This window comes from Equus caballus, chromosome 4 (genome assembly GCF_041296265.1).
Source record: "Equus caballus isolate H_3958 breed thoroughbred chromosome 4, TB-T2T, whole genome shotgun sequence".
In the NCBI taxonomy this organism is placed as follows: Eukaryota; Metazoa; Chordata; class Mammalia; order Perissodactyla; family Equidae; genus Equus; species Equus caballus.
In genome coordinates, this window is record NC_091687.1 from 70,815,218 (window position 1) to 70,833,796 (window position 18,579).

Genomic DNA, 18,579 nt, shown 5'->3' on the forward strand with positions numbered 1-18,579 from the left:
AGACTAGAAGTGATCAGGACTGGGGCTTTGCTGCACTTAAAATGGAAAAAGGGAGTGTCTGATCAGAATGAACCAGAGCACAGCAGCAACGAGGCAGAATATAGAAGATCTAGTTCCGGGGAACAGGCACAGGCAGTATCTGCCCGGGAGTTCATCCTGACTGAACCATGCAGGAGTCTCAGTCACTGGTAATCTCTTCACCAACATCCCCCAAGGGTCCCTCAGGTGGAAGAGATCGGCTGGGGCTGGGTGGACTGGCTAGGACTGGCCAGAGCTTCCTGCAGGGCACCCCAGCCTGCACTGAGACCTCCTGAATGCTGTGTGGCTAGGACTCGGAGAATTTCAGTTAGGTTCCTTCCGAGCCTCTGGTCACAAGATTTTTGTCAAACAATCGACACATAATCTTGTTTCACATATATTTCTGTTTAAAGGCACCTGATTTAATATATACTGTTGATTCATTAACACTGAGCTCACAGCAACAGCGCGGTAACTCATGCCTGAACTAAGTTTGCCTAACACACGTGTTTTCTCCGTAAGGCACATCACGGCCTCGTGCACTTAGGAACACCAGCCAGCGCTTCAGCGCTACACCTGGGGGCCTTTTTAAACAACAAAACTACCAGCACAAAATCTTGAAAAAGTGGTCCTGACTGAACCACGAAAAGAACACTTATTTACAACCTGAGAGCTGAAACAAGAAGGCGGAGGATGGCCTGGTTGCACCTCATGTGCCTGTTGAGCAACTCAAAATTTTTGCCCCTATGTGCATGTCTGCAAACGACTATGAAAGCACCATGACGATTGATTTGGGGTTACACATAAATCTTAGTGAATAAATGAATTTGCAAATATAGAATCCATGAATAATGAAGACTGACTGTATATTTCAAGCCCCTGTGAATTTAAAATTCTCTATAATCTATACCTTACTTGCAAAGCCAATTCTACTTCTCTTTCTCCATGAGACATAAACATTGGCTGTGACAGATTATTTGCAGTTTCCCAAGCACACATTGTTCTTTCATCTTTAACTGTTACTGTGAACCATACATTTTCTCTCCATCCTCTTGGGACAACTTACAACTCTCACATTCCCCCATCACTGTCTGTCACCGTGTCATGGGGCACTGGGTGATGTTCCAATAATAATATTAACAGTAATTGTAATATCATCAAAATAGCATCTAAATTCATGGTCTGCTTACTATGTGCCAGGCACTGTTCTGTATGATTTATAAGTGTCTACTAATTTAATCCACACAACCATCCTATTGATAGAGACAACTATTACGCCCCATTTTAAACATAAGAAAACTGAGACATGAAAATGTCAAGTAACTTGACCAAGTCACTGAACCTGTGAGGGGGACAGTCAGGAATCACCCCTAGGCAACCTGAATACAGAGCCAAACCTTAATCCCAATGTCACACTCTCACAGTAATTGTTGAACTCTAGTAGCATGTAGACCAAGATGTTTTCTTCTGCGGTATGGGAACAGGGATGGGGATGGAGACGGAGGGAGAGATATATAAATACATATCTCACCTCATTCCCTGACATCTGTATTTGAGAAAATATGTATTAAAATGACACCAAGCACTGCATATGTAATATGCATGATTATACTTGCATAACTATGCATAATTATATTACCCAAGAAAATAGAAAATCCTCTAAAAATGTGAACATGAATCTGTATTAATCATTTTTTTTATTTTTTGCATTTTCTGATGTTTTGTGATCCTGAGTCCTTGCTGACATTGGGGGGACTGCCCTTCCCAGGGTTAGCTCGTTCCGAGAGAGAGAAAGTATGGTTTCACATGCAAACCAATCAATCCCAATAATGAACCCCAGCAATCTCCTTTATCAGGTTTTGCACTCTGGGCCACTATCCCCCTGCCCCAATCACCACAGGGCCAGGTACCAGACCCCTAGGGACAGCCCCTATGCCCCAGAGCCACTAAAATGATTCAAACTAAGCTGCTTACCCTGCCTTGCCTTGCCTTTCCCGTGAAAGCCACAATGTTTTCTTTTGCCCATGTTTTCCCCTCACTCCCTCTGCCTCCTGACTGACCTTGGTGGTTCCCCATGTGGCCCTGTGCAGTGTGACATGCTCCCTGTCTTGGTAACGATGAGTAATAAACTATCTTTTCAATAGCAGTCATCTCCAGATGAGGTGCTGGCCTCACCAAACTTGAAGACAATCAAATCTACTTTGTAAAAGAGAATCTTAATTCTAAAATAATGTTTTTCCCATTACTTTTTTCCACCTTCACATTTTAGTCATTTTTTAAAGACAATCTGAAAATGTTAAGGGAAATGCTTATCCAAACTTTTCATATTAAAGCACATTATATTGTTCAGAAACAGTTTCTTCTAAAAATGAGTTTATTTTAGCCCAAGTCAAGCTAAAAGAAAGGAAAAAAAGGCAACCGGGGGAAAAAAAGCCTTTTCCAAAGTTAACATCTGCCTTGGTTCAAGAGGGATCAGAAAAATGAACCACAAACATCTCCTTTTTAATGCTTGCCCAATAGACAGGACAAAAGTAAAATTCACAAATAGAGAAGCTATCAATTTGACATCAAGACAGACAAATTCTGAAGGGTCAGTGGCCAGGAACACAACTCTTCTCGGAGTATTAAAACCATTTTGCACAGTTCTTGGTCATTATAATCAACAGGGTATGGTTCGTATACAGGCATTTCCCCTGTTTTCAAAACAAAGTCATTTTTAAAATGAGGATCTGCCCTCTATTACCTTGAGAAATACATGAGCCCTTCCTCAGAGGTTCCAGTAAGAATAGTATTGTCCCAGACAAGCCTGACCCCTCCTCCCCCAGGGGACCTACAAAGGCATGTCCATTTTGAAACCAGAGAATCATTGACTCAGAGATCTTAGAAGATTAAGCCGCTTTGTTTTAAGAGCAGGTGCTTTTCTGTGTTATGATTAACCATACAAACCATTAAGCCACTTTAGATTGAGATTTCAGAATTATTTCATCAGAAAAATCTGCTCTGTTGGGATGCTGTGCTGAGAAGGAATGTGAGGCCCATCTGCCTCCTCAAAGGTGCTGCACTTTATTATCCTTTAACAAACCGTCCTCCCTGCCTTGTTGGAGCAACGGCCTCTTCAACTTTGGAAAACTTAAAAAGCTGCCTATGATTTCCATGATACATGCTCTCGAAAGAGCAAGGAAGGGAAGTTCCATTTCCTGGGTGTATATGCCATTCCAAGTGCTGTGCCGGTTACTAATATATGGTCTTGCAAGCTCTCAGCAACCTTGAAATAGAAGAGACCCTGCCCAGGTTCACAGCTGAGGAACGAACATCCCGATAGGTTAAATAACTGGCCGCCTGGCCCATGGCTTGTAAGTAGGAAAAAGGGAATTAAAATCTGGGCCCACTCGACTCCATACACATCATTTAACATTTCGCGGGCACTGCCTCCTTGGGAGACGTGAAATGAGAAATAGCAATCTTCACGGTATGAATTGAACTTTTCTTCAAGGAGATCCAAAAGATGATCCAAAATCTCAAATTGCTCCTGAAGGAGTTAACAGGAAGGAGTTTAGGAAGGCGTTAACAGGCAAGATCATTCCTCTTTTGGAAGCACAGAGAAAATTCTACACCAGGTCTGTTTACAGCATCTCGAGCTTTTGCAGCGAGACTTGAGGTACTTGGTCAGCTTTCAGCGTTTTTGCATGATGGTCTCTAGGTGGCGCAATGAGCGCGTGGTTCCCTTTACTGAGGCTTGTCTATTTCTGGCTCACTGGGCATTCAAAGTGAAAATCTCTGCTTGTCAAAGCCGTTGGATCATTTCTAGCATTTCGAACCACTACTAAGAAGTTTTTCCAATTTCTCAACTCTCTGATGCAAGATCGTGGCCTGGGAGAAGTTTCAGAGGAAGGACTAAATTTGAAAACCTAAAAGAGAACCGTGGAAAAATAAAGGAAACCAACACTCTTTTGGTTATTCTCTGTTCGAAGTCTTCGCTTTTTCTAAAATGACTTTTCAAGTCCTTGGAGAGGAGGCCACAGAAGTGCTAAAGGCCTTAAAACTGCATAAAATTAACTTTCAATTTAAAAAAGTACACTGTTCTTCATAAAGTACTCACAAAGCAGAACCCTCAGCAGACACTGAAAACTGAGAGAGAGATATGCTCTAATACCAAACTATGTAAGGAATTAATAATCATGTCAAGACAGATGGAGCTACATTGAGAAAAACCACTCAGAGTCTGGCTCATGGAATACTCTGGTGATTTCACACAAGACCAGCGCATGAATAAAAAGGGAGATGCTTCACACCTCCCATCCTCATTATGTATGTGTACTATACCTGGAGACCTGTGATGACCTGAGTTCCACCAAGTGTTCATCCCCTAGTTTCCCTCTCTCCTCCATCCCTCTCACACATGGCCAGAAGGAGAAATGACACTGTACATTCTGGGATCCAAGTGCCCCTGACAAAAACCACTAGGATCTGGGGCAGAGACACAATGAGTCGCAGGAGTAGAACATGTAAAGAGCTAGAGTTTTGCATTTTCTATGTGGTTCAAAGGCACCAGAAATCCAGGTAGTAGCAGAAGGAGGAAGATGAAATGGCAGTAACTCGGCCATACCCTACACCCAGGTTCTCCACCAGGACAAATGGAATTAACTGGAAGCATTTTGAAATGTACATGCCTTGATCTCTTCCTGGGCCATTTGGATATGACTTCAGGGTAAGAGAGACTGAGTGATTTTGCAAAGCCTCCCAGGTGATTTGGATACACCTTGCTCAACACACAAAAGCAAAACCTGGAAGGAACTGGGGGTGAGGGAGAAGGTGAGCCCCATCCACACCGCCTCCACGAAATCCCAGGTGAACAGGCTCTGCCAACACGCAGGTGGGTGTGTGGGCCAGGGCTACCCAGGAGCCTCGATCATCAACACCTACCAAGTACAGAGACCTGTCACCTGGTCCATCAGTTGGGAAACTTTTTGTGAAAATTTTAAAAAAATAGATCCAACTAAAAGATCAAATGGAATGTCAAAGTCAAAATACGGAATATGATGGCATAAAAACGATGTCATCATACCTCTGCAAAGCAAATTGCAAAGCTGAATACAATGTCTGACAAGAATTCTTATTAGAAAAGACATGTCAAGATTATCACTACAAAAACAAGAACTTAGATTGTCAGTTTGGCTTTTTTATTTTTGAGTTTAAGAAACTCTATTGGAGAGGTTCAAAAAAACGGTGACTGATCCACTGCTGGTTAAAGTGGAAGTTACTCAATGTTTGTGGAGAGTAATTTGGTAATATCAAATTGCTATGGAAATGACAGTTCCACAAACTCATTCTAATAACGTGATCACAGACATGCATAAACCCTGGGCAGCCAAGATGTTCATGACAGACTTAATTGGTAAGTTTGAAACATTGAAACTTTCAGTAAAAGGGCTTGGTTAAATAAACTGTAGTACATCCAAATAACGAAAAGCTCCTCAGTAATGAAAAACAATACATGTTAACCGACGTGGAAACATTTTCAAAGACAATTCCCATGAAAAGACAAGGTTTCCCAAATAACACATAAAGCAAGTACCAAAATGTATAAATAGTAATGTGTGTGTGTGTGTGTGTATTCCAGGAAAGAGTATTGCAATTGTAAAATAATGCCTGGTGATTTCTAATCACTGAAGCCAAAATCTCATTTATGTCATTTATGATGGAGGTTAAAATGGAAACTCGATTTTACACCTGCAGAATTTGAGATTAATTAGCCCAAGGTCACACAGAAATATGATGATAAAGTCAGGAATGAAACGCAAGTAGAAACAAAAAGAACAGATTATATTCAGGACAAGCTGTGTTCTGATGTACAAACTGAAAAAAAAGAAAATCTAGGAGATTTAGCATTGGTCGCAAGACAAAACTTTTAGGAAAATATAAATTGCATAAATCTCATCATGATTAAATTTCAGGAGACTCTCAATTTGACTTTGATATGAAATCGATGTATGTAAGTAATCTAATCACTAACCCAATAATAAGATTCATTCCACAGTTGCCTTCATCCATTTAATTCAAATAGAACCTTAAGCATCTTCTGAAGTAGATTTAATGAAGTCTAGAAGTATTCCAGGCTAACTACTCTTGGTTACAGTTAATCAGAACTGCATAAACAAACTTAGTATTAGTCACACTTGTGCAAGTTATTCCATTTCACTGCAGCCAGAAGAGATTTTCATGTGATCCTGTTTAAACCAGCTAAACATCTGGAAAATGTGGAAACTATTCTGTAAGGCGCAAGAGGACCACACGCTCGGAGGAGACATCAGTTACGTGGCTGAGGTCAGACCCGAGGATGTTGGAAGGAGAGAGCTTACTGGAGATGGCTTACTTACAATGAAGCCAAGTTTTTTATAATCCCGCGTGTACATGGACTTGCGTTTCTCCATGCTGCCACTGCTGTTATTAGGTTCAGACTCTGCATCAAAAGCAATTCTTCGAAGTTCAAATATGATGTCCCTCTGAGCCTGAAGGCATTAAGGAGAAAAACAGAGGGAGTGAGCTGCTTTCATTGTGTGATATTACATATATTCCCTTCTTCCCCGGGGTCAAATGAATCACTGTATTCGGGCAAAAGGAAAACAGATAAAAGACAATCAATGTTCTACGTTACAGCTCTGCCTACTTTTCCTCCTCCTGCCACTCTCCCCGTTGGTCAGCCCTGGCTTCATTCCGTAATTATCCTCACAGCCAAGTCATCTGGAATACTCTGTCAATTGTCTAGTGAAGTTGTAAATGGAGCCCCAAATATAATGGGAGGCTTGTGATTGGAGAAGGCCAACCTGGAGAACCTGGGAGGACTGCACTGTCCAGACTAAGCGAGAGGCACACAAGGTTTATGAACAATATTCAAGTGACAAGGGATCCCTGACTCCACTAAGAAGTGACTTCATGAAACAAACCCTTAAAAATGGTTAAAATGGTAAATTTTATGTTATGCATATTTTACCACCATAAGAAAAATATATTTTAAATAAATAAAAGGAAGGATTTCCAAACAAGGAGGGCTGTTCCACATGAAGATGCATTGCCTTCTATCTCTGGAAATGGTAAGATGACAGAGTCATCTCTCTGGGAGAGACTTGGCCTTGCCATAAGTCCGGGGCACATTAGATGGCCTCTCAAAGCCTCTCCATCATTTTCAAACGCGTGGCCTAGCGCCATGAATGAAGTGCTACAGCAGTTACACACTTCACATGTGCAGTTCACATCTGTGATAGATCAGGCCCTCACGTGCCAATAATGAATGTTTTCCTTTCCAAAGCTGCAGCGCTGTTTAAGTTGAAAATGTGCTACAGCAGGGCTCCCAGCTGTTTCCTCTCTGTCCTCACACAGTAAAGTTCCCCAAAAGCCCTTGGATAGAGACATAACTTTTCATGCACAACTACCAGAGACCTAGAGAGAATTATAGCAAACAGCCAACTGACAAAATGCAAGCTCAGAAATCAGGTGTAACCTGGGACCCCCATCCCCGGCACTGATCACTGGAGAATGGAAATTACCTCCTCAACCTGCAGAATGAATCTCACACAAAGCTACCAAGTGGCCCTCGTTGTCTAGGAACTTGACTCCAAAACTGTTACCATTGTGGGTATTGGGGCCAAGGGCCAAGGTCTGTGGCCATGTGACATCAAGCTTTCTTATCCCATAAAGGAAGAATATGTGTGTGTTTGATGCATAATAAAAAAATTCATTTACTTTGTTCTCTAATCCTAGATTCACCTAAATTTTAAATCCATTCCCCCAAGTTATGAGATGATACTAAGACAATGAAATCATCATCTAAAAACTCCTGGTTTGGGAGTAGCCAGAGAAAAGACTTTTGATGACACTTTCTCTCCCTCTTGTGCTTTTACTGCTGTCTAGTGAGCACTCACCTGGTCCTGGGGGTCCATCTTGGTCATCATCCTATCTTCCAGGAGGTTAAAGGTAAGCACTTGAAGCACATACAGCTGGTGTGCCATTTCATTGTTGATGGCCCGCTGAGCTCGGATGACATGCTGGGGAGATGGTTCACAAATGAAATTTAAAAAGAAAAGAAAGAAAAAGCAAACAACAAAAGTTAACCTCCATCCTTATGAAAGTAGAACCTCAGAAGTCTTCATCTGGAGGCACGAGGGGTGTAGGTTGGTGGGACCACCCTTCAGAAGAAACATGAGGACACAGGTGACTTTGGATCTTTCCTTTACATTCTAGGGCCCGGTAAGGTTCCTGATCTCTAGGCCAGAACCAGGAAAAGACCTACTGTGTGCAGGGGGAAGCGGAAAAGGGGAAGGCACTGGAAATGCACTGGTGAGTGCAGCCTATAAAACCTAAAGAGAAGGTGTGCCTGAAATGAGAGTATCTTGTAGAGAACCGTGGATTTCTACAACAGAAGCATTTCTTGCATCCAGTAGAGGAATAAACAGTGCATATGTATCACGAGCAATTTTGCCATTATCTTAATCTACAACTGTCTCTGACAGGTGATCCCACTTCTAAATGGGGAAAAGTTTTAGAAGCAACACACAAAAGCAAAGTGCCTATCAGGTTTGTAGTTAATTCACTGTGGAAACTATACAGGGACCATCACCACCACCACAATGCAGGGAGTGAATTCATATGCATTGTTTTACCCGCCTGTTAACAATTAAATGAAAAATAAAAGGACTCTTCCCAAAATGGAACAAACAGAAAAGGAGCGGCAGGAGACTAGATATGTGGGCCTTTGCCCCCAGTCAGAGCTGGGTCTGAAATGAGATTCGACACTTGGGCCTAACTTACATCCTCTTTGGCAGAGACCATGGTTGTGCCATAAAAATGCCAAACAACCAGTCACTGTGGTGAGACAACCATTTAAATCAGTTATTTTGAATGTGCGAGACCCAACCATGCCTTGATGCCTGAAAGAACTTTCTCTAGGTGGCCCTCAACCCAGCATGCATCTGGACTCCACACTGGCTGTGATCGCCATGCTCAAATAGCCAATTAAAGAAAGAGGGATGGGGAGAAGAATAAAGAATAGAAGGAAGTGGCTGAACCAAAATTATGGGGAGTGGGAAGCTAGGCAATGGGATTGAGGGTGGAATAAAACCCCACATCCTTCAATCTTCAGAACACAACGTTAATTCATAGTATACTTTTAGTATCCAAAGTGTATGGGTACTAAAGTATATAGGTATCTATTTTATTAGCAACTCGAAAGTATCTGCACCCCAAGTTTTTGCCAAGAATACCAACCTTGAACTTCCATCCATGAAGGTCTCATAAAAGAAGTCCCACTGAAGCAAATTGATCTTTCAGACATAGTGGCTATAGTCATTCCACCCACCCCATCTCTGGGCATTCTAACTCTGACAGCCACACCAACAACAGGCTAAGACCGGAATTCAACATATCTAATCCTTCATCTCCTCACTCTCCTCCCCTTGCACAAACACCTTCACTGAACTACACATTAATATTGTAGCTTCCACTTCTATTGAGAGTCAGTATAAAGAATAACCATATTATAAATCCTTCTCCAATTTCTACAAAACCATTCTTGGACCTACCATCTATTAGAATGCTCTACCAACACCCATTTCAGATTCCAGTTCCAGGGGGAAAAATACGTCATCCCTGAAGAACTGGGGTACCTCTTTTATCAAACAATGAAAATTACATTCATATGGTTCCTCTTTATCCTTGACAGCCAGGAAGTTTAAAATCAAACTTGATGACAAATTGTAGTCGTTATTATTGGCTTTCGGTTCTAAAATATTTATTTTGCTTGCCCTTATAAGGTTTTTAATTTTTAATGGCCTCGTCGTATTGGAATGTGTGTGTGTATATGTGTGTAATTGTAAGCTTGGAGAATCACACAAGCAGAAATCATTTTTTTGGTAAGCAGGGGAATCAATCACATGCATTTCTTTCAGCCTTTGGTTAAAAGTCAAGTAGCAGATAAGGCCTCAGGAAATCTTGCTATTTGATTTATTTCTAAACATTCGCAACCTAACATGTAGGGCTTCTTTTCCACCAAGGTTTTGAGTTGTGTTCGCATTGCACTTCCTGAGTGGTTTCCTTGTACATCTTTCCTGCCTTTCTCTTGCAAAGGGACCCAGGAAAATGAGGGTCAAAATTTCAGGACTTCTCTCTGAGTCTGATCTGTTTCAAACTAGCTCCCTCATTAAAAACAGGGTCAGCTCATACTGGTGGATTTTTCAGTCCTGCAGCCCCTGATTTCCTAAAAGGCAAGGATGAAGCTATAGTAAGTCTAATAAACCTACCCACTGAGTGAATTCCAGCCTTTCCTGCCAGAAGGTCTTCCTCTCTAGAACACTTCCAGAGACTCCTCCCTCAATTCTATGAGGCCATTCCTGTGGGAAAGCCTTGTTTACTCCAGTTTTTTTTTTCCTCCTTGCTAGTTCCTACTGCTTCACCACAGAAGCAAGTCACAGAACAAACTACAAACTGAAGCCAAAAGAGGAGACAAATAAATACACCAGGCCATTCCTCCCCACCAAGTGTTCACAGCACAGAGGTACTCACTGTTAAAATGATGGAACGCAGTTGCTTCTGAGCCAAAATATTCGCCATCTCCTGTTGAAGAAAAACATACCCACACAAAAGCTTAGGTTAGAAAAGATGTATTTCAACATGGTCCAAAATGACTTTATCCTGGGGTGTACTTCGTAACTGGATATCAGCAGTATTTCTTATGAAATAACGGACTCAGACAGTAGTATTCAACTTACTGTTCGAATGTTCTGTTTAGATAACAAAGCCATGTCGAAATGCAAAGGAAGGAAATCTGGGACTTGTAAATTTCCTTTTTTTTTTTAGGAATTTCCTCCTTCCTGGAAAAGGTGAGTGCTGCATAAACATGAAACATTCCAGATGAAAGCAATGGCTCTCCATGAGAAAGGCTCATCGGCTTTTATTAGACTATATTGTGCCTTTAATTGGCAACAAATGCCTGCACTGAGGAGATTCCAATACTAGAGAACCAACATTTTAAAGATCTAAGTCTTCTAAAGACCATTTCATCTTCATCTGTGCAAAACCAAAGAGGGCATAGTAGACATCCAGGGCTTAGTCTATGCAAATGAACTGAGTAGAGTTTTAGCAAAGGACAAATATCTGGGCAGTTGCTAAGCTCTAGGGTCCACACTCAGTATTGCTAGGCCTCATTTCTGCAAGTTGTGCTTTGGTCTGCCCGACTGGCAGAGATTTGCAGGTGAATTTATTATGTGAAATGATTCATAGATGCCCTTTCTCAATATTGACAGACATTAAAGGAAAATTTAATCGTTGAGCACAATCTTGGTGCAAATATTCCAACGCAAAAATACTGCTCATATTCAGGAAGATACTTAAACGTTGTCTTTTGCTGGGGGTATTTATAATGCTGCTGCTCTTAATGAGAAGAGAGGAAAGAAACTAAGCCACGATTTAAAAACACACCCATGAATTCAATTAAGGTCACAAAAAACGCAGAAAGCAAGGAGAACCCAGAAGACAGGGAGGAAGGATGAGGGGACACACAGGCAGGGTTGGACAGGAGCAGAATGGGGCGCAGGGCCGGCTGTGTGCTGATGAAGGAAACGTGGGGACTTACAGTCAGAGGACAATCAAGGATGTCAACACTGCTCTCTACACCAACCTAACGGCGTCATGGCCACCACAGAAAGGAAAGCAAGCAGGAGAGAAGAAGGGATGGAAATTCAGAGGATCTGTTAGAGGTTATAGCTTTATTTTAACGCCCCTGCTGACCCACTGCATTGAAGAGAAAAGTGCATAAATACGCTAGTGTGATCCAAAAAAGCTAGATGGCATTAAAGTCAAAATCCAATATTAGGTCCTCTCCTAACCTCTTGAAAACAAGAGGGCAAAGACAGTGACACATTCGGAAACAAGTTAAATGGCAATCCAGAAAGAACTTGCCTTCCACGGTGCATAGAAAGCTGTGCTTTCTTCCCGATCAAAATAGAAAGGTCTCTTTTTTTTTTTTCCTGGACCAGATGAAAAACAAAAGGCTCAGAGGACCCTATAATTCTTTATTAATTTCTTTGCTTTTATTAAAATGAAATTATTGCTTAATTGACAAACCAAAAACAAGAAAAAATATTCTTTGTGCCCATATTAGCCTATTGATTTATAAAATTTTAAAATAGGTTAGAAGGGACAATATATTTCCAACATCTACTACAGCACTTATTGCACTTATCTGCTTATAGTACTTATCTTCTGCATAAGGCTATGGGCATCTCAGGGGCACAGAGACCAACCTTTTCATCTTTGTATTCCAAGCCTAGAGCACAATGCCTGGCACAGAGTAGACAATAAATATTTGCTAAAAGAATAAATGAACATTTTCTACTACCTTCCTAAGAGATAGGAGCTTGATCAGAGAGAAAAGAGAAAAATCCTTGTCCACATCATGGATTTTTTGTCCAGGACTAGGGGATGGTTTAAGTAAACTCTTGAATCCATAAAGAATATTTCATACCACTAAGATCAAATCAAAGTATAGAGAGAAATAAATATGGATCTATAAATACTGACATGAAAAGATGTCCACAAAATCTTGTTTAAAGGTAGTTTAAAAAAACCAGTGCATGTATGTGATCATGTCTGGTGAAAACATGATGTACATAGGAGAGTCTTTGCACAGAACAAAGTAGGAAGCAGGACTGTGAAAGTCACACACTGTGAGTCATTGCAGGGGTTCCCTCTCTCTGGGAATGCAATTCTACGAGTTTTAAAACTTCTTCATTTGGAATCCATACTTTCTGATTTTCCCACCAAATTGTACTAAAAAGGTTTTTTGTAATAATGCTTATCAAAATCATAAACATCTATAGAGAAATTTTGAAGGGATCTTGCCAACATGTTTGCCATGAGAATAGTAAAATAAATAACAGTGAGTAGTTGTAAGGAAAAGGATCCAGATAAGGGGGCTTACCAATGTGTTTGGCCCCAGGTTGGAAAGGAAATTTGAAATACAATTTTTTCTCTAGAGTATAATTTATCCGATGTCTTATGGCTTTAAAAGATAAACCAAAAAATAGGTGTTCCTGTAAATCCAATAAACAAATGTTTAGATTATGTTTTAACGTAATTGGAGTGAGAAAATGGACTTGGTGTCTTTCAGGCTTTGGGGAGTTCCTTACTAGGCAAATACAGGAGAATTCTGCAGGTGATGCCTCCTTGACTGGCATTCAATAGGATGCTTTGCAGACAAGAGCAAGGAGGAGGTTGGCATTCCAGCTCCAACTCTTAGCAGCTCAATAATCTGGTCAAGTTCTTTATTCCCCTTGATTCTCAATTTCCTCATTTGTAAAATGGAAATAATAAGGCTTTTTACTGATATGAGAATTAAATGAAATAAGACATAAAACACTGAGCCTGGTACATGGTAAACTCTCAAAAAATTATTACTGATGACAAGCTTTGGTAAATTTTCCTATTTGCCAAAAAAATTCAGAATTTTTAATTTTTCAGAACAAAAGCCAATAACAATTCACATTACATACAGCCACCCAGGTAATATCACCAATTAGCTTGATCTTTTGCTTTGCAGGCCTCCACTGACCTTCAGAAAATAACATCAAACTTTTCTTCACTATGAACTTGAAATTATTTATTTAGAGTTTAACTCTCTCTTAACTCATTGAAAAATTTTTTTAATTAAAAATCAAAATCCTCCTTTTGTCTTCACAAACAACAGTCATTAATTCATCTTAAATTCAACACAGTTTATAAAGCCAAAGTTAATTTTCTATGGGCAAGTAAGTACCTTGTAACAATTTTTATTTCAAAGACTAAATTAGTCAAATAATGGTCTGTCGATTTTCTCCTCAATTATATACACTCTATCATTCTTAGTTGGTTTGTTTACTTAAATAGTTTAATGTTATTAGACTACCCTTTGTGGTTTATTATTATTAGAGCAATTTATGCGCAAATTGTGTCATGTCAGTCTCATATTGCCTAATTTTCAAAAGAAGATTTGATTCACAGAATCCAGACCTAAAGTTATATTCAAATTGCATTATATTTTCATTGTTATCACCAACCTGGAGTCAGTACAGATTGACCCCTGATGCCCTATTTCTCCATAGTCATTCAATTTCGATTCTTCAGATTAACAGTAATTCTTGATACAACAGTAAGATGCAAGGTGTATGCATCTTACTCATGTCTAGACGCAGTGACCCAAGTGGGTAAGCATGAGCTTTACATTTCCTCTAAGCCAGCCTCTTCTTCCACAAATGGGGAAAGGAAACTCCCGAGAGGTCTGACTGTCTACACTCAGCTACCATGTGGTTTGGCCAGACGTCATTGGTCTGGTCTGTAGAAGGATCAAGCTTCTCCAACACCCATGTCAGGCTTGAGCATGTGCACAATGAGAGCCTCCAGGCAATTTGCTGGGCTGGTGGGAATTATCATGAGCTCAGTATTTAGATATAAATATAAAAGGAGCAGCCCCACTCATGATCCCACCTAAGACCTGCAAAGCCACCCTTAAAAATCCAGCCTGGAGCACAGGCTTGGGGAGGGCAGGCCCTCTTGGCTCCAGCCAACACTAAACCAAAAGCACAGGAAAGTATAAAGTCATTCCACTCATTGTGCAAACGTAGGCCCCAGGAATGAGCAAACAATCCTGAATGGAAAAGAAACCAGAAACCCTCAGATTTAGTCACTGAGGTTTAAAATCCTTGGCAACGAAAAAATAAAATTCTTGCCACAGTGTTCAGTAGCATGCTAGCTTTCTAAATTCTTCTAAAACAATTTATTAGTAAGTGTCATAGAGCTCCCCAGCATACTTTCTAATGGTTGAAAGATTTCATATTTCCACCCAGTTTTTAAATGAAGTGAATTGTGACCAAGGTAACAGACTACATGTTATGTTGATGGAAAAAACATAAATGAATTTTGAGGTATGAGCTATATTCCAAGACATGCAAAATCCCACTTCTTCCACAGCCCCCTCTATAAGGATCCTTTCCCCAGCTGAAGAAGAACCAAAGATCTACAGACAAAGAAGAGCATCAAAGGGTAGATTTCACATAGATACATTTAAAGGGCTCCTTACTTTTGTTTACACAGAGGAGAGGAAATGAGTTGCTGAGTCTTCCCAGCCACATTCACACAAGGACAACAAAAATATCATCAAGCAAAGAGCCCCTCTGACATATGAACAGTTATCTAATAGTGGCAGCAATCTGCATGTTCTCCCTCCTGTCCTTTCACCTTTCCATCTCACACTTCCTGGGCAAAGCATGACACCTCTCAGGGTCTCAGGCTCCTCACCAGGAAAAAGGGGCTAACACCCACTTTGTCCCAGTGTGCATTCAACGAAATGACAGAAGGTCACAGGGGCTTCCAACTCTGTTTCTATCACAGCAGCATCACTTTCATCCTTTTATGTTTTGGGCTTCCACATTGGGTTTCATTTGAGGAAAGGGCTCCACCACTGGAACATTCCTAGCATTCTTCCTCAGACAAGGGCTTGCCCATCTCCACCTAGTTCCCACTGGATCTGTGAATGATCCTAGTCTAGCCAGCTAAGCCACAGAGCAGCAGGGAGGCCCAAGGAATCCCCGGGATGGGAAGGAGAGGGTTCTCTCTGCACCAAAAGTTGCCAGCCCTGGGTATAGTCTTAAGACAAAAGAAAGGCAACTTACCTGCCTCCTCTCATCAGGGGCCTTCAAGAAAAGTGCATTAATCACTGCAATGGTATAGGTTTGGATTTCTTGATCTGTCCTGTAAAGACACAGAACAATACAGAAAGTCAGAAAAGGCTACTCCTGAGTCAGACTATGATAAGGCTCATGATCACCTCTCCAAAAAATGGTGAGAAAGAAAGGCAGGACCTAGGAAATGCATTCAGCAATGAGAATATATTTCAACCCTCACAAGGCTGGAAACACAGTGGGGGGACATTTACCATCCCTAGCTGGACAACACACTGCTCATTGGAAATCACCCAGAGGGTACAGGTAGCCAGCTGGCTCTCTCCCTTTCTCCCTATTAGGATTAAAAGCATAGGCCCAGAAGTTGCAAATGTGCAAGTGTGCGTGTGCGTGTGTGTGTGTGCATGTGCGTATGTGTATGTGAGTGTGTAATTTTCTTTCTGATGCATGAAGTATATCTGGGAATAGTCTTGGAGGTCCCCACATTGCTGGGCTTATTATAAAGGAAACTGCTTTGTCTCCAGGGCAATGATATTACATATTCTAAAAATCTATTTCTAAATAAAAACTTTTTAAAAACAAGAACAGGTATTTATGTTTACAAATTTGCTTTTTACCAGAATGATATCAGAAATTCCAAATGAAGCAAAGATGTACTGGCAGGCGCACAGTAAATAGTAAACAAGAAGGACCCAAGGCATAAACAAAGAGCAGCCTACGAGCTACATTTAGGGATAATTTAGCGACAGGCAGGGCTTAGAACACGGCCTTTGGCATGATGAAATTCAAAGCCCAGCGCACCACAGGTCGGCTGTGTGACCTTGGACAAGTTCATGGAGTGTCCCTAAGACACAATTTCCTCATCTGTAACACCTGGCAAGAACATGTTTATTTCAAGGGATTGCTTTTAGGATAAAATGAGGTAATGTATGTAAAATCCTTGGCACAGAGCTTGGCAAATAATAAACTCTCCACTTTGGGGAAGTGCATTGCGAATGTGAAACTATGCCCTCGAGTTTCAGAGAAAAGATACAGACTATAAAGTTAATACATTTCACATTCAGGAAAATGTGAAACTGGTATGATTTCTAAAAAGGTTTCACACAAAATCATCATTTTAGAGCATGTGATAATTCGCCCAGAGGCCACAATCCATAGCTTGTGTGACTTAAAATTTCACATTCTGGTCACCATCCCCCCCTCCTAATGAAGGAAATATCTAATGCACTTTGGTAGTTTATATTATAAACACAACAGTTAACGTTTTTGGTATATTGGGACCTCCTGATTATTCCTGCACCCCCAACCCAAATGGGCCAATCGGGTTTCCTCTTGAGAATTTGCAAATGTGACCTGAGAGATGAGGGCACAGTCACTGGGAGCTGAGTCACATTAGTGCCAGCCAGTTCGCTAGAGAAAAGGCCTGTTGTGAGGACTCCAGGGAGGCCACAGTCTCTGTCCTCCCCAAGGCTTTGCTGCTTAAGTCATTCCTGGGTTCTACAAAGTGCCCCAGTATCCTTTCAATAAACTCCCTGTCCTGGGTAAGCTGGCTCAGGACGTTTGTTGCCACCTGCAGCCCAAATTCTTTACTTTATAAAGTGGCATTGTGCAGGGGGTCCTCCTCAGTCCAGTATCATCGGAAACAACCTTCCTAGTTACCTCAGGGTGGAGAGAAGAGAAAAAGCCCCCAAGACTACTGGCTGCAAGAACCTTGTCTTACAGCTCAAGCCTCTAGAAAAAAATACATACATTATAAAATACAAAAGAAGAAGGTCATCGAAATCCCCTTGGGCCTAAGAAAGAATACTGCCTTTAAAAACTCCTAATGAACTATGAAAATACTCATTATATCACAGAAAACACTATTTTAAATGACTAAGGAAAAACTTTGTTGAGAACTTAAGAAAACAAATTAACCTATTATGTCTTATTAAAAGTAAAACTCTACTGACATCTTCCAACTGATCTACCATCAAAACTGAGTGCCTAGTAAGGGTCAGCCACTGGGGACAGATGAGCGCCAAGAACAGGCATGGAGCTCACTCAGGGGTAAGTAACTGCCATTTCAGTGTGATGGGGGACAAGCATGGTACATGGTGTGATTATAAGCCAAATAAAGATTCTTTTTCTGTGTATTTAATCAAACCAATATGAAGCGTTTTCCAAGACACCAAGGAGGCTGCCCACCTGTAGCATTTCCCCTCCCCGTGGTGGGGGCATCAGCACGCTTACCCTTGAAGATGTGGAATCAGCTGGCCAATAGTGATCTCCTGGGCCACCTTCTGGTAGAGGTCGTGGCTATTGAGCACCATCGACTCCAAAATGGCCAAGGACCGCTGCAGGATCGAGATGTCCATGGCTGACTTATTCACAAAACTTGCTATCTGAAAATCCAAGCAGAACACAATTGACTACTCATGGAAAACAGAGCAGAGAAGCAGAGAAGGAAGCAAATCAAGTCAATCGAGGGATTGTTTAAGAAACACCAGACACTGAGGATAAGTACCTGGAATTACAGCAGAAGAGCAAGAAATGCATCAAGTCGACAATGATTGCTCATGACATTATTACAAAGCGCTATTTATACGTTATTTCTGTAATTCAATAATAAGCAATTTTAAAATGGAGACAGCTTAAAGAATTATTCTGTCTGGTTTTTCTGGGATTATTCTTCTGAGTTTCAGCTTTCAGAAGCAAAGGATTTCAGCACATACACTGTAAAGACTCCTGTGTTTCTTTGAGGTGGTAATTTCAACATATACTAATAGCCATTCCCTTCCATTCCCAAGCTACTCCTTCACTCACACCATCTATGACTTTTATGTTCTTATTATGATCCTGTTTCATTCTTAAGGGA

The 18,579-nt window shown here is 41.0% G+C and overlaps 1 protein-coding gene across 23 annotated transcripts in view; it reads right to left on the minus strand.

Annotated features, from left to right (window-relative positions):
- ELMO1 (engulfment and cell motility 1) overlaps positions 1–18,579 on the minus strand; it is a 523,453-nt gene that overhangs the window by 316,379 nt on the left and 188,495 nt on the right. For 12 of the 23 annotated variants that reach the window (XM_023639526.2, XM_070264858.1, XM_070264861.1 and 9 more), the window contains 5 exons: positions 17,955–18,106; positions 15,714–15,792; positions 10,573–10,623; positions 7,938–8,060; positions 6,396–6,527 (listed from right to left, as the gene is read on the minus strand). In XM_023639526.2, coding sequence (XP_023495294.1) covers positions 6,396–6,527; positions 7,938–8,060; positions 10,573–10,623; positions 15,714–15,792; positions 17,955–18,106 — 537 coding nt within the window. Of the gene's footprint in view, positions 1–6,395; positions 6,528–7,937; positions 8,061–10,572; positions 10,624–11,641; positions 11,687–15,713; positions 15,793–17,954; positions 18,107–18,579 lie in introns of all 23 variants that reach the window. The other 11 variants (XM_023639522.2, XM_023639524.2, XM_070264855.1 and 8 more) reach the window with 1 other exon arrangement.